Below are 14,614 nucleotides of genomic sequence, written 5' to 3'. Positions count from 1 at the left end.
ACATTCCAGATGCTTCTTTGTGTTTTTACTGTAGGTCAGCATGCCGGTGGAGAGAATGCGCATGAGGCCGTGGTTGGAGGAGCAGATAAACTCTTGTCAAATACCGGGACTTAAATGGGTCAACAAGGTACGACTGTGAGAACGGCGGTCTAAAACATGTCTTCTTCATCATTGTTTTGATTAAGCAACAAATAACAGTCTTGCTCACGGTGGTTGAAAGCGTATTGTTGGTTAATTAGGGCTGTGTGTGCACTTTGGGTGTGTTGTGTAATATTTTGCATGTTGTTTGCCTGCAGGAGAAGAGAATATTCCAGATTCCGTGGATGCATGCGGCGCGGCACGGATGGGACGTAGAGAAAGATGCTCCTCTTTTTCGAAACTGGGCCATACATACAGGTAAACATGCCGATAGATGCAAATGATCCCCCCTCCCAGTTAAATGAAATCATGGAACATGTTCAGTTTAAAGGGATAGTTTCCACAAAATTCACTTTTACTCAAACACGAAAACTCAAGAGAACTCAAGTTTTCGTATGGTTCAAAACTTTATGAGTTTCTTTATGTGCTAGGATTTTGCTGTTTGGTTGCTAGGATCTTCCGAGCAGTTGCTAGAGTTTTTGTTTTTTTGCTCTTGGTTTGTTCTTAAAATTTTCCTATTTGGTTGCTAGGGTCTTCTAGCTGGTTGTCTGTGTTTTTCTAATTGGTTGCTAGGGTCTTCTAGGTGGTGTCTGTGTTTTTCTAATTGGTTGCTAGGGTCTTCTAGGTGGTGTCTGTGTTTTTCTAATTGGTTGCCAGGGTCTTCTAGCTGGTTGTCTGTGTTTTTCTAATTGGTTGCTAGGGTCTTCTAGGTGGTTGTGGTTGCTAGGGTCTTCTAGGTGGCTGTCTGTGTTTTTCTAATTGGTTGCTAGGGTCTTCTAGGTGGTTGTCTGTGTTTTTCTAATTGGTTGCTAGGGTCTTCTAGGTGGCTGTCTGTGTTTTTCTAATTGGTTGCTAGGGTCTTCTAGGTGGTTATCAGTGTTTTTCTTATTGGTTGCTAGGGTCTTCTACTTGGTTGTCAGTATTTTTTCTTATTGGTTGCTAGGTTCTTCTAGGTGGTTTTCTGTGATTTTCTGATTGATTTGCTAGGGTCTTCTAGATGGTTGCCAGTGTTTTCCTATACTCCATTTGGTTGCTAGGGTCTTCCAGGCGGTTGTCAGTGTCTTCCTAATGGGTTGCTAGGGTCTTCTGTGTGGTTCTTAGAATTTTCCTATTTGGTTGTTATATGGTGTTCTAGGTGGTTGTCAACGTTTTCCTAATTTGTTGCTAGGGTCTTCTGGGTGGTTCTTAGAATCTTCCTATTAGGTTGGATTAGTCTTTTAGGTGGTTGTCAGTGTTTACCTATTTGGTTGCTAGGGTCTTCTAAGCTGTTGTTGTTGTTTTCCTAATTAGTTGCTAGGGTATACTGCATGGTTCTTAAAATTTTCCAATTTGGTTGCTAGGGTCTTCTAGGTGGTTTGTTAGTGTTTTCCTAATTGGTTGCTAATGTCTTGTGCTTGGTTCTTATGTTTTCCTATTGGGTTGCTAAGGTCTTCTTAGCGTTTGTCAGGGTTTTCCAAATTTGTTGCTAGGCTCTTTTTGGTTGTTCTAAAAATTTTTCTATTTGGTTGCTAGGGTCTTCTGGGTGGTTGTTAAGAATTTCCTATTTGGTTGCTAGGGTCTTCTACGTGCTTGTCAGTATTTTTCCTCATTGGTTGCCTGGATCTTTTGGGTGGTTCTTAGAATCTTCCTATTTGGTTGCTAGGGTTATTTAGGTGTTTGTCAGTGTTTTCATAATTAGTTGCTAGGATATACTGGGGGGTTCTTAGGAATTTCCTATTCGGTTGCTAAGGTCTTTTACGTGGTTGTTTGTATTTTTCCTAATTGGTTGCTTGGGTATACTGGGTGGTTATTAGAATTTTCTATTTGGTTTCTAGGGTCTTCTAGACAGCTTTTAAAATTCTCCTATTTGGTTGCTAAGGTCTTCTAGGTGGTTGTCAGTGTTTTCATAATTAGTTGCTAGGATATACTGGGTGCTTCTTAGGAATTTCCTATTTGGTTGCTATGGTCTTCTAAGTGGTTGCCAGTATTTTTCCTAATTGTTTGCTAGGGTCTTTTGGGTGGTACTTAGAATCTTCATATTTGGTTGCTAGGGTCTTCTAGGTGGTTGTCTGTGTTTTCCTATTTGGTTGCTAGGGTCTTCGGGATGATTTTTAGAAATTTCCTATTCAGTTGCTAGGGTCTTCTAGGTGGTTGTCAGGGTTTTCCTAATTTGATGCTAGGGTCTTCTGGATGGTTCTCAGAATCTTCCTATTTGGTTGCGAGTGTCTTCTTAGCAGTTGCTATTGTTTTCTTAATAGGTTGCTAGGGTCCTCTGGGTGGTATCTGGTTGGATTTTGCTGTTTAATTGCTATGGTCTGGTTGGTTGCTAGGGTCTTCTAAGTGGTTTCTGTTTTCCTGTTTGGTTGCTAGTGTCTTCTGAGTAGTTTCTAGAGTTTTGCTGTTTGGTTGCTAGGGTCTTCTGAGTAGTTTCTAGAGTTTTGCTGTTTGGTTGCTAGGGTCTTCTGAGTGGTTGCTAGAGTTTTGCTGTTTGGTTGCTAGGGTCTTCTGAGTGGTTGCTAGTGTTTTCCTGTTTGGTTGCTAGGGTCTTCTGAGTGGTTGCTACTGTTTTCCTGTTTGGTTGCTAGTGTCTTCTGAGTAGTTGCTAGAGTTTTCCTGATTGGTTACTAGAGTCTTCTGAGTGGTTACTAGTGTTTTCCTGTTTGGTTGCCAGGGTCTTCTGAGTGGTTGCTAGTGTTTCCTGTTTGGTTGCTAGGGTCTTCTGAGTGGTTGCTATTGTTTTCCTGTTTGGTTGCTAGGGTCTTCTGAGTGGTTGCTAGAGTTTTGCTGTTTGGTTGCTAGGGTCTTCTGAGTGGTTGCTAGTGTTTTCCTGTTTGGTTGCCAGGGTCTTCTTAGTGGTTGCTAGTGTTTCCTGTTTGGTTGCTAGGGTCTTCTAAGTGGTTGCTATTGTTTTCCTGTTTGGTTGCTAGGGTCTTCTGAGTGGTTGCTAAAGTTTTGCTGTTTGGTTGCTAGGGTTTTCTCAGCAGTTGCTAGTGTTCTCTTATTTAGTTGCTAGGGTCTTATTTGTGTTCGTAAGCATTTTCGTATTTGATTGCTAGGGTCTTCTTGGTGGTTGTTAACATGTTCCTGTTGGGTTGATAGGGTGTCCTGAGTCTTTGCTTATTGCCCGAGTCAAAAGAACACACTGTCTGTTAGACGTTGTCATTCTTATATGTAATTTGAGTATACCGTTAGTTCACAGCTAATAATGGCAATGCATATAATATAAACAGTGGAAGTGATAGTGAAAATTCATTCTGTGTTGTAAGTCTATGTGGTTTCTGATCCCATATTTTAGGGAAATATCAACCAGGTGATAAACCAGACCCCAAAACATGGAAGGCCAACTTCCGCTGTGCCATGAACTCCCTGCCCGACATCGAGGAGGTGAAAGACAAAAGCAACAAAAAGGGAACGAACGCCTTCAGGGTGTACAAAATGCTGTCAGCGTCTGAGAAACAATCAAAGAGAGGTCAGTCAATAACACACACCCATACTGCATCTGAGATCAGCCACTCTCTGTACATAATGGAGGCTTTTCACAAGAAGATGATGATCCTTTTAACAGTCATCAGCTTCTTAAAGACCCTGTGGAACTAAAATGAAACAATTAAGATGTTAGATTCAGTCCCTTAGTTTTAAGAATATAAGCTCCAATACAGCGACAACATTCACGTTTAGATGATATACAACAGATCTAAACCTGTCTGTTTAGACAGGTTTAAAGTTTGCAGTTTGTCACTTCCGCCTAATTCGTAGCAACCAATAAGAAAAAATACTGACAACCACCTAGAAGACCCTAGCAACCAATTAGAAAAACACAGACAACCACCTAGAAGACCCTAGCAACCAATTAGAAAAACACAGACAGCCACCTAGAAGACCCTAGCAACCACAACCACAGAGAAGACTCTAGAAACCAATTAGAAAAACGCAGACAACCACCTAGAAGACCCTAGCAACCAATTAGAAAAACACAGACAACCACCTAGAAGACCCTAGCAACCAATTAGAAAAACACAGACAACCACCTAGAAGACCCTAGAAACCAATTAGAAAAACACAGACAGCCACCTAGAAGACCCTAGCAACCACAACCACATAGAAGACTCTAGAAACCAATTAGAAAAACGCAGACAACCACCTAGAAGACCCTAGCAACCAATTAGAAAAACACAAACAACCACCTAGAAGACCCTAGCAACCAATTAGAAAAACACAGACAACCACCTAGAAGACCCTAGCAACCAATTAGAAAAACACAGACAACCACCTAGAAGACCCTAGCAACCAATTAGAAAAAACAGACAACCAGCTAGAAGACCCTAGCAACCAAATAAGAAAATTTTAAGAACAAGCCAAGAGCAAAAAACAATACAAAACATTAAACTCAATTCCTGGAGGGCCACAGCTCTGCACAGTTTCACTCCAGCACAGCTTATGCACCTAATCAAGGTGTTCACGACTCTTTTGAACACCTTGATTATTTGGATAAGCCGTGTTTGTTTAGAGTTGGAGCAAAACTGTGCAGAGCTGTGGCCCTCCAGGAATTGAGTTTGAGACCTATGGCCTAAATGGATCAATTATTTTTCTCGACACCTAAATCAGTTCCTCATCAACTCTTCTGACCAATCAAATGCTTTCTAGTGTCTGACATGCCCCGCCCCCTTCAAGACGCTTCTCATTTGCTTGATGTGCTCGAGCTCGACCACTCTCGTTGGCAGAGCTGTGGTAAAAACAAAACACTATTGGTTGTTTTTTTGTAAAAGGGAGGAGCTACTATATGTCCCGCCCTCTCTTAATTCTTTTAGTTGAGATTACATCCAACATCGAATAAAAATGCACATTTCAAAGCCCTTCACTGGACCTGTAACCATTTTACATGAACTTTCAGAACACGTTAACTGCTAAAACTCAAATATTTCACAATTTATCAAACAGATAACATTTATTTTAGGTTTCAGAGATTTAAATACACATAACTACTTGCAAAACGGAACATTTAAGGTTTGTAAAATATATGCTGATGTCTGTATGGCAATAACAATTATTTTGAATTATACATATAAGGAATACATACATATATACACATATAAATGTTAAACAGCCACTCACTGTCATGTGTTTCAGAAGAAATCTTTAAGATCTTTATGGGGAATTCCCATGTTTTTACTGTACAGACGGTATTTTCTCTCCGTCTACCGCTTATCAACCATCAGAGCATGCAATCTGCATTTTTACTTTTTCGAAACACTTCATTCTGTGCGATTTATGAGCTGTTTTCCTCATGGTGATCAAGCGAATGACAAAATTTACTGGTTTTGCTATACTTGTGGGGACATTTGGTCCCCATAATGTGAGGAATACAAGGTACTAACACACACATTCATGTCAAAATGTGTTTTTTTTAATTATTATAATTTTGATTGCATAAAAAGATGTGATTTTTCATTAAATACACTGCAAAACTTTTGTTTTGTCTTGTTTCTAGTGCAAATATGTCAAAATTGTTTAATCGAGAAGCATTTTATAGACAAGCAAAACAAACTTTCCTATTGTCCGAGATTTATTCAATCATTTTCCTTCAGCTTAGTCCTATTGCTCATCAGCGGTCACCACTGTGGAAAGAACTGGCAACTATTCCAGCATGCTTTACACAGCGGATACCCTTCCATTGGGAAACACCCATACACATTCATTCACACACATACACTAAGGCCAATTTAGTTGATCCAATTCACCTATAGTGCATGCGTTTGGACTGTGGGGCAAACCGGAGCACCTGGATGAAAGCCACGCCAACACGGGGAGAACATGCAAACTCCACAGAAATGCCAGCTCGAACCAGCGACCTTCTTGCTTTGAGGCGACAGTGCTACCAACACACACATTTATTTGCGTTTTTATATATATATTTTGTAAAAGATAGAGATGAAATTTATTCAGTAAATACTCTGCAAAAATGATTTTTTTACTTTTTGTCTTGTTTCTAGTGCAAATATCTAAAACATTCTTAAATGAATAGGCAGTTTATAGATCAGCAAAACATATAATCTTGCTTTTCGAAATAATATTTCAAAATTAAGAGACTTTTGTCTTAAAACAAGCAAAATAATCTGCCAATGGGGTAAGAACAATGATCTTGTTTTCGCTTTGGTATAAGATTATTTTTCTTACCCCATTGGCAGATTGTTTTGCTTGTTTTAAAGAAAAACTCTCCATTTTTACAGATCATTTTTGAAAACAAGACATGTTCTGCTTGTCTAGAAAATGCTTCTTAATTTAATGATTTTTAGGACTAGAAACAAGACAAAAAGAAAAACAAAAGCAATTTTATCTTCTGGTAAATCACAACTTCCAGCTCTTTGTTGGGATTTTGGGGTGAAATAAGACTTTTATTTTGGTTTCCTTAGCTGTCATTTTTTTCCATGCACTGATTTACATTCTGCATTTTTTTTTTTCTTTCCCAAAGGAAAAAAGAGAGCAATTGAAAAAGAAGAAAAGTTAAAGGTATGGATTGAGCAGGTTCTGTTGCCTGAAAGTTTACAGTTGAAGTCAAAATGATTCGTCCTTCTGTGAATTTTCTTTTTTAAATAGTTCCTAATTGATGCTTAACGGAGTAAGGAATTTTTCACAGTATTTCCTATAATATGTTTTCTTTTGGAGAAAGTCTTATTTGTTTTAATTCAGCTAGAATAAAGCAGTTTTATTCAATATTATTCAGCACCCTTAAGCAGTATTTGATCTTGATTGTCTACAAAATAAACCATCGTTCTGGAAAACATAGGCTCATTCTGAAAGCGTAGCCCTATATACATTTCTGGAGATTGCAAATGATGTAGCCAGAGGTAATTTTGGCTGCATTTCGTCTTTAAAATGAATGCTACGGGGGGGTATAATGCCGTTCCTTTTCACGCCCACCAGCTGATCACCTAAAGGCTGATTTATACTTCTGCGTCAAGCGCACGTGTATGCTACGGCGCAGCCTATGTGTTGACGCATAGCCCTACGCCGTGGCCGTCGGCGTCGCTGACGTGCACCTCTCCAAAAATGTAACTACACGTCAAAACGACGCGTAGCGCAAGCTCTGTGAACGGTCGGCTTGGTAGCGCTGACTAGTCTGGGCGGGACCGAGAGCCGCGCAAACGGCGTGAGCCCGATGGAGCGATTGTTTACAAGTGTGGAGTTCCGTGAAGGAGCTCCTGATGGAAAGTTTTGTTTTGTGTTTACCTCATAGTTAAAGTTGTTCCACGTCCGCCGGTTCCTGCCTCAAAATGAGCGAGTTTGAGCCACTTGTACTTGCAGGAAGTGTTCAGAAAAAGCAAAACACCAGCAAGAAACTCGACACAGAGGAACATTTACACCTCACTGCCAACTAGCGTTTCGGAAGTGTTAATGCAGACCAACAGAGACAGCGCACAGAAGTATAAATGCACAGCCACGCGCGTTGCCTGCACCGTGGGTTATGCCGGTCACTTGACGCAGAAGTATAAACCAAGCTTAACTCCGTATGGACGGCTTTCCTGCTGATTCCAGTTTGTCCAAGGGCTCGCCGTGTATGTAAGAAGATTTGAGCTGCAGAGAGAAGTTGACCATGACGATGGGGTTTGAGTCCGGCTAATAACATTTCCAGAAAGCAGACATTAGCACAAAAACAGAAAAAAATAAAATAAACTAGTAAATATCAGGGTGAGAATGTGGTAAAATCTGCAAACATGGTAAAAATCAGGTGAGGGCTTTTCTTTTTCGGGATTGCTTTCAAACCTGTCGGTTGGGTTTAGGGAAGTGCGTGGGTCGGTCAGTCGTTTGGTCAGTCAGTTGACAGCAGCCTCTGGTGGAGTTACGTGAGAACAGCAGGCGTAAAGGGCACTCACGGGAGAAATTTTTGATCTTAAAAAGCGTACACAGCGGCCTCTGGTGGATTCACGAAAACAAAAACTGCAACAAACGTATCTCCTTGGACGCATTTGGCGCTCCCCAGAATTGTATATAGGGGTACATAATCAGAAAAAGCCTGGGTTGTCGTTATACAATAACTTGCCTAAATACCATAACTTGCCTAATTACCCTAGTGAAGCCTTTAAATGTCACTTTAAGCTGTATAGAAGTGTCTTGAAAAATATCTCGTCAAACATTTACTGTCATCATGGCTAAGATAAATTTAATCGGTTATTAGAAATGAGTTAATAAAACTGATATGTTTAGAAATGTGTTGAAGAAATCTTCTCTCCGTTAAACAGAAATATACTGGAGGCTAATAATTTAGGAGGGCTAATAATTCTGACTTCAGCTGTATATTGAGAGTGTCTGCTGCAGGAGTGTGTGTGAATGTGTGTGTGTGTGTTTTGTGCAGGTAGAGCGGCTGTGCTCCATGTCCTCCAGCTGGGAGAACAGTAACGGCTCCTCTCCATGCAAAAGCCTGGTAACAGTGAAGCAGGAGGCCGATCACTCAGGTAAACACATCACTTCCTGCTCACCTGAGCTCAGGTCATGTGACTCTTTCAGGTGGAACCAGTTCAGCTCTGAGTGAAGATTTGAAGGCGTATCTGATCTTCATCTCGTCTTTTATCTCTTCTTTCTGGCATTCATTGTGCCTTTCTGCTCTTTTACAACAGCAATCCAGCATTTTGCAACACAATCCAGGCGTTTTTAGATTCATTTTCAGACTAGAGCTAGTTAGTTTTATACTGATATCCAGACAGTTGTTTGTCCTGTATTATTAAATAGCTCTACTTGACAAACTTCTAAACAACTAAACTGAAATAAGACAAATTAACCCAAATAACTCAGCTTTTTACATAAATGCTATTTAAGTGAGTATAAAACAACCCAGAATCCTAATGATAATAATAAAAATAAATAATAATAATCATAATTGAAAATAATAGTGTAGTAATAAACATTTTTTAAATCTTTTCAAATATTTAGTTATTACTGTTGTTAAATTAATAATATGTTTATTATTGTAAATATTATTGTTATATTATTTTGCAAATAATATTTTTATTAACATACTAATAATATTATTAATAATAAAGTAATTATTATTATTTATTATTATGTTGATAATATTATTCTGATTCTTATTAATATTAACAGTAAAATTCTATTACTAATAATACTAATAATAATTGAAAATAATCATATAATTACATTTTTTAAAATAATAATAATGTTATAAAAATGTCTCTATTTTTCATTTTTTAAGTATTTAGTTATTACTGTTATTAAATTAATAAAAAGTTATTTTTGTTATTATTATTATAGTTATTATTATTATTATTATTATTATTACTATTAACATAATACATTTTTTAAAGTAATAATAATGTAGTAATAAAAATGTCTGTATTTTAAATTTTGAAGTATTTAGTTATTACTGTTATCAAATTAATGAAAAGTTATTTTTTGTTATTATTATTATTATTATTGTTATTATTATGTTAATAATATTATTCTGATTATAATATAATATACTAATATTATTCTGATTTTTGTTATTATTAACATCAAAATACTATTTCTAATAATACTAATAGTAATTGAAAATAATCACATAATAATAACAAATAATAATAAGTAATAATTTTAATAAGTGCAAGTGTAATAATGTAATAATAAACATCTGTATTTTTTCTTTTTTTTAAATTTGTTATTACTGTTGTTAAACTAATACGTATTATTATTATTATTATTATTATTATTATTATTAATAACATAGAACATTTTTTAAATAATAATAATGTAGTAATAAAAAAAATGTCTGTATTTTTTTTAAGTATTTAGTTATTACTGTTATTAAATTCATAAAAAGTTATTTATTATTATTATTGTTAGTAGTAGTAGTAGTAGTAGTTGTAGTAGTATGTGGTTGTATTATTATTATTATTATTATAAGAAGGTAGCTGGTTCGAATCACAGCTGGGTCAGTTCAATACATGCGCTCTAGGGATGTACGTCCCCACCAATATCAAAAGCAAATCTACGCCCTTGTTTTGTGTCCTCAACCTTTTTTTCACTGTGGACCCGTCCATGCTAGGTTGTAGGTTTCTAGGCGACCATCAACGGTTTTCTCAGAGGCTGACAAAACATTGCTGTCACTCTGATACAAGTTTAATTTATGGAAAAACTTAGAAAGCACTGCAGTGTTAGGGTGTTCTGTGTTTGTCTGAGATAATTAGTTGACTGAAATGTGTAAATTCCATGCAAGCTGAAGCTTATCGGTCAATTCTTGTCACGTGACTGGCTGTGTGCTCGCGGGATTCGTTCAACTGGGTGCGTCTGGTCTGGAAGCCGTGCAAGCCTCGCACCTCCATTAGAAACAACAAACTTGTGCGAACGCTAGAAAAGACGCGATATGCGAACGGCTGCTAGAAGGCCACTGTTATTTGTGATCTCCAGCAGTTGATCTTTTTGCACAGACATGCTGGATTCACCCGATTTGTCTACAAATGGGTTGTTAATCCATTCTTTGGCAGTTTGTGGGTCCGTCACTGGCCTTTTCCTCTTCGCAGAGAAACTTTCCAAAGATGCTGATTTCTTACTCATTTGGCTGCTTGTGGGTTAAATTTGGGCGCTCGAGTGACCGAGATGTAACTGAGAGAATACGGTCACTTTTTATTAGAAAAGATTTTTCAAAATAAAAGACCACTCGGACTCAGATAATAAATAAAACTGAAATAATTAAGGATTTCTTGTGTGGCCTGGTACCAATTGCAGGACCACTGCTATATATCATTTATTTTCTGCTTCTATCAGAGTTTCAAGTTCAAGTGTTTGTTTTTAAGGTTTTGTGAAGGAAATGCAGGGGAAAGTCAACCAGCTGTGGTCGTGTTTTATATATAAACTCGAATGAAAGAGGAGCTGCTGAATAAACTCAGGCTTTTGTGAGAGAAGCCTGAAGCATTCTGGGTATTTGCAACACTTTGACTGAGGCAGGCAGAACAAACTGCTGCAGTGTTTGCAGGAACCCTTTCAAATTCTCACAATCCACAAGACAAAGCTAAAATAACTCTGAATAACACCCTCTAACAGCTCCAATTTATCTGACCTATTTGAAATAATAAAAGCAATAATAATGATTAATAATAATAATAATAATAATAATAATAATAATAATAATCAATAAGGATGGTAATAATAATAATAAATGCATAAAGATAATAATAATAAATAATAATAATAATAAAAATAATAACAATAAATAATAATATTAATAATAATAAAAACAATAATAACAATGATAAATAATAATAATGATAATAAATAATAATAATAATAGTAATAATAAATGATAATGATAATAATAATAATAATAATAAATACATAAAGATAATAATAATAAAAATAAAAAATAACAATAAATAATAATAATAATAATAATAATAATAAAAACAATAATAACAATGATAAATAATAATAATGATAATAAATAATAATAATAATAATAGTAATAATAAATAGTAATGATAATAATAATAAATACATAAAGATAATATAATAAAACAATAATAGCAATGATAAATAATAATAATGATGATAATAAATAATAATAATAATAGTAATAATAAATAATTATGATAATAATAATAATAATAAATAATAATATTAATAATAATAATAATTACAATAACAACAATAATAATAATAATCATAATAATTATAATCATAATAAATATTAATAATAATAATTATAAAAAGAAGAAGAAGAAGAAGAAGAAGAAGAAGAAGAATTTAGCTCCATTATTGTTCATGTTATTTATTTAACATTAAGACATACAACTTTGTTTACAGATGAATACATTAGCAGTGTGTTGGTAAATGTAAAAATAATTTTTAACTAAGTTTGATGAAAGCTATTTGCTATTTGCTATGAAAGCTAAAGCTATTTAAGTGTCACTGGTTCGAGCCTCGGCTGGGTCAGTTGGCATTTCTGTGTGGAGTTTTCATGTTCTCCCCGTGTTGGCGTGGGATTCCTCCGGGTGCTTCGGTTCCCCCCACAAGTCCAAACACATGCGCTATAGGTGAATTGGGTAAGCTTAATTGTCCGTAGTGTATGAGTTTGTGAATGAGTGTGTCACTGGGTGTTTCCCAGTGATGGGTTGCAGCTGGAAGGGCATTCGCTGTGTAAACATATGCTGGAATTAAGTTGGCTAATTAAGTTGGTGGTTCATTCCGCTGTGGCGACCCCAGGTTAATAAAGGGTCTAAGTCGAAAATAAATTGAATGAATGAGGATTGTTAATAATGAATCTGAATCTTTAACATAGATTAAATCCTCCCATCCAAACACAAGTATTTAATAAATTAAGAACAACATGGATTAAATTGACCGGCTATATCAACACATTCACAGTTCATGCAAAATAAAAATGTCAAAAATTCTAATGTTTGAGTTGAACACCCAAACGTGTTCCTGGCAGGTTTTCGTAACATTTGTGCTTTTGCGTTTGAGATGGGATGTGATCGCGCTACACCTATCATTCTGTGGTGGACCTGTTTATCCAGATCTCCTTGTTAGCGCGCACGTGTGTGTGTGTGTGTGTGTGTTTCTCACATTCACCGTTCTCTGTTTCCCTCTTCAAATGTGCTGGATTGGGGTAAAAGGTGAGCTTAGCTTGTGTTTGTTTTGTAAGTCAGCGCTGATGTGGAGTCTGTGATACACATCGAATTGCCAAAGCAAAATCAAACTGCAGCGTAATTGATTTACAAAAAGCCTTTCAGCTGCTTCATTTGTTTTTAACCTGATTTCCACTACATCATTTCATTACAGACTCATGGGAAATCCAGCTCAGTTGCAGGGACCGGAGGGATTGTGTCCAGAGTGAAAAATCCCTTCTGGTTTCCCTAAAGTCATAATAAATCAAAATTCACTCTTGTGATGTACATATCTATATAGTAGTGCATGCTATAAACCAGGGGTGCCCAAACTGGAGATTTTAGCCCCAACTTGCCTCAACATACCTGCATGGATGTTAGTAAAAAGCCTAGTGAGAGCTTGATTAACTAGCCCAGGTGTGTCTGATCCTAATTGGAACTAAACTTTGCAGGACACCGGCCTGGAATGCCTTTAAGGAGGGGCTATCAATAATTTAGCGTGTGGCTATCAGTCTTTTAGGGCGGGGCTATCAGTCATTTACGGTGGGGCTATCAGTCATTTAGGGAGGGGCTATTAGATTTTACGGTGGGGCTATCATATTTTAGGGTGTGGCTATCAGTCATTTAGGGAGGGGCTATCAGATTTTAGGGTGGGGCTATTAGTCATTTTGGGTGGAGCTATCATATTTTTGGTTGGGGCTATTAGTCATTTAGGGTGGGGCTATCATTAATTTAGGGAGGGGCTATCAGTCATTTAGGGAGGGGTTATCAGATTTTAGGGTGGGGCTATCAGTCATTTAGGGAGGGGCTATCATGTTTCAGGGTGGGGCTATCAGTCATTTAGGGAGGGGCTATCAGATTTTAGGGTGGGGCTATCAGTCATTTAGGGAGGGGCTTTCATGTTTTAGGGTAGGGCTATTAGTCATTTAGGGTGGAGCTATCCTATTTTAGGGTTGGGCTATTAGTCATTTAGGGTGGGTCTATCATGAATTTAGGGAGGGGCTATCAGTCCTTTAGGGAGGGGCGACCAGTACTATAGGGTGTGGTTATAAGTCCTTCAGGGGTAGGTTATCAGTTTTTTAGGGCCTGGCTGTTAGTCCTTTAGGAAGGGGCCATCAGTCATTTAAGGAGGGGCTATCAGTCTTTTAGGGTTTGGATGTTAGAAGGGCTATCAGTAATTTAGGGAGGGATCCATCAGTCTATTAGGGAGGGGCTATTAGTCATTTAGGGAGGAGCTATCAGTCATTTAGGGCAGGGTTGTTAGTCCTTTAGGGAGGGGCTATCAGTCTGTAATGGAGGGGCTATCACTACTTAAGGTAGTGGCTGTCAGTCATTTAGAGCGAGGCTGTCAGTCCCTTAGAGTGTGGCTATCAGTCAATGTGGCTATGAGTCATTTAGGTTTTGGCTGTCGGCATTTAGGGCAAGCAGCTAGCAGGCATTTAGGGTGGGGCTATCAGTCCTTTAGGGAGGGGCTACCAGTACTTTAGGGAGGGGCTACCAGTCTTTTAGGGAGGGGTTTTCAGTCCTTTACGGATAACCGATCAGTTTTTTAGGGCCAGGCTGTTAGTCCTTTAGCAGGGGGCTATCTGTCCTTAAGCGAGGGGCTATCAGTCATTTTGGGCAGGGCTGTCAGTCCTTCAGGGAGGGGCTACTAGTACTGTAGGGTGTGTTTATTAGTCCTTTAGGGATGGGCTATCATTCCTTTAGATATGGGCTTTCAGCCTTTTAGGGCGGGATTATCAGTCATTTAAGGATGGGCTAACAGTGTTTTAGGGTGTGGCTATTAGTCCTTTAGGGCAGGGCTATCAGCCCTTTAGGAAGAGGTTATCAGTCTTTTAAAAGGGCTTTCAGTCATTTAGGGCGGGGCTATCAGTCCTTCAGGGAGGGGCTACTAGTACTGTAGG

General features: G+C 37.6%; 2 protein-coding genes across 7 annotated transcripts in view; one reads left to right on the top strand and one right to left on the bottom strand.

Annotated features, from left to right (window-relative positions):
* Positions 1 to 14,614, bottom strand: part of LOC147833832 (uncharacterized) — an 863,518-nt gene that overhangs the window by 227,660 nt on the left and 621,244 nt on the right. The gene's annotated exons all lie outside the window — the stretch shown is intronic.
* Positions 1 to 14,614, top strand: part of irf2b (interferon regulatory factor 2b) — a 36,897-nt gene that overhangs the window by 7,691 nt on the left and 14,592 nt on the right. For 3 of the 6 annotated variants that reach the window (XM_087280435.1, NM_001320188.1, NM_001328374.1), the window contains exons 2-6: positions 35 to 127; positions 297 to 396; positions 3,413 to 3,586; positions 6,587 to 6,624; positions 8,468 to 8,567. In XM_087280435.1, coding sequence (XP_087136561.1) covers positions 41 to 127; positions 297 to 396; positions 3,413 to 3,586; positions 6,587 to 6,624; positions 8,468 to 8,567 — 499 coding nt within the window. In that variant the 5' untranslated portion in view covers positions 35 to 40. Of the gene's footprint in view, positions 1 to 34; positions 128 to 296; positions 397 to 3,412; positions 3,985 to 4,051; positions 4,481 to 4,876; positions 6,143 to 6,302; positions 6,625 to 8,467; positions 8,568 to 14,614 lie in introns of those variants that run through there. The other 3 variants (XR_015506788.1, XR_015506789.1, XM_087280436.1) reach the window with 3 other exon arrangements.

This window comes from Danio rerio, chromosome 14 (genome assembly GCF_052040795.2).
Source record: "Danio rerio strain M-AB ecotype USA chromosome 14, GRCz13ab, whole genome shotgun sequence".
In the NCBI taxonomy this organism is placed as follows: domain Eukaryota; kingdom Metazoa; phylum Chordata; class Actinopteri; order Cypriniformes; family Danionidae; genus Danio; species Danio rerio.
This window is presented reverse-complemented; position numbering and strand designations above follow the sequence as displayed.